At 42.1% G+C, this 1,221-nt stretch overlaps 1 protein-coding gene across 1 annotated transcript in view; it reads right to left on the bottom strand.

Moving 5' to 3' along the window:
- The window catches only part of Scin (scinderin), a 65,504-nt gene that overhangs the window by 3,182 nt on the left and 61,101 nt on the right, over positions 1–1,221 (bottom strand). The window contains exon 14 of the mRNA XM_005343832.2: positions 915–992. Within this exon, the coding sequence (XP_005343889.1) occupies positions 915–992 (78 nt within the window). The remainder of the gene's footprint in view (positions 1–914; positions 993–1,221) is intronic.

The following is a 1,221-nucleotide window of genomic DNA, read 5'->3' as shown; positions in this document are numbered from 1 at the left end:
CCTTGCTTATTCTGTCTGTTCCCTAGAATGGCCTGTTCGCTTTTGCTTATACTTCAAGAGATTCAAATTTTTTAAATTTTAGATTTATTTTTATTATTTTTATGTGTATGAGTGTATTTCCTACAAATGTATGTCTGTGCGCCAGATGTGTGCTAGGTGCCCAAGGAGTTGGTGAGTTGTCATGTGTGCTGGTAATCAAGTCCAGGTCTTTCACAACAACAAGTGCCCTTAAGCACTGTGCCAACTCTCCAGCCCAAAATAAATAATTCTTGAGAGAGAGAGGGGGTGGGGGGGAAGACATGAAAACAAGGCTGTGGCAGATCTAGAACTCCTAGTCCAGTGTTTGACATATTGTTCTATATAATTTGGTTCTTAACATATGATTGTCCTTTTCACAGCTGTTAATTTACGCAGAGATTTTAAAAGACCACCAGCTGAATATAGCTTATCCAGTCACTATTGATTTTCTCCTAAAGTAAGATCTTTGAAATAGTAATGCATTTTGCTGCTTCAATTCAAACCTATTCTGTGCCTGATTTCCGCGCCGCCCCTCCCCCCCCCCACCCAACAGGGATGGGTTCCTCAGGACATCTTGTCAAAATTCAGGAGAAATTCTCAACAGTTCTGTCTCTCAGAGCACTGTGCATATTCATGAACTGATTAACTTGATGAGGGCACAAACGGCAGTGAGAATAGTTTACAAACAGGCGGCAGGCCGAAGCCTTTGGCCTAAAGCTGTGCAGGTGGGCGCGGTAGAATTCTTCTCAGAGTGAGAAATCACCAAACACTGTGACATTCATCTTGAGCGCAGTCTAGGTCCCCAGGCCCACTTATTATCTGAATTAGCATTCCTCAAAGCAAGTGCTGTCCACTCTCAATCATAAGGACAGCCTCTCGTTGTGAGCAAAACATACCTGTTCCCACGCATCGAGCAACATGACGTCGTCTTCTGCTAAGTCATCCTGCGTGAACTCTCCAGGAACTTCTTCAATCTGAAATGTTTGGAGAATTTCATGACCGAACAATACAGCAAGAAAGTTTCTGATACACAGGAGACAAATGCTGTCTTGTACTTTTGGTGACAGGGAAACACTTGATTAGTCACATTTTCCTCAGTTTAGGGGAACAGATTTATCTATGTAATCAAGTATCACATATTGATAGTACAGTCTGGTCTGGGTAGTGCCTAATATAAATATAGCATTAGAACCCCTTTAGGAT

The sequence above is a fragment of the Microtus ochrogaster genome, chromosome 1 (assembly GCF_000317375.1).
Source record: "Microtus ochrogaster isolate Prairie Vole_2 chromosome 1, MicOch1.0, whole genome shotgun sequence".
Taxonomy (NCBI): Eukaryota; Metazoa; Chordata; class Mammalia; order Rodentia; family Cricetidae; genus Microtus; species Microtus ochrogaster.
The sequence above is the reverse complement of the archived record's forward strand: the minus strand, read 5'-3'. Positions and strand labels throughout refer to the sequence as shown.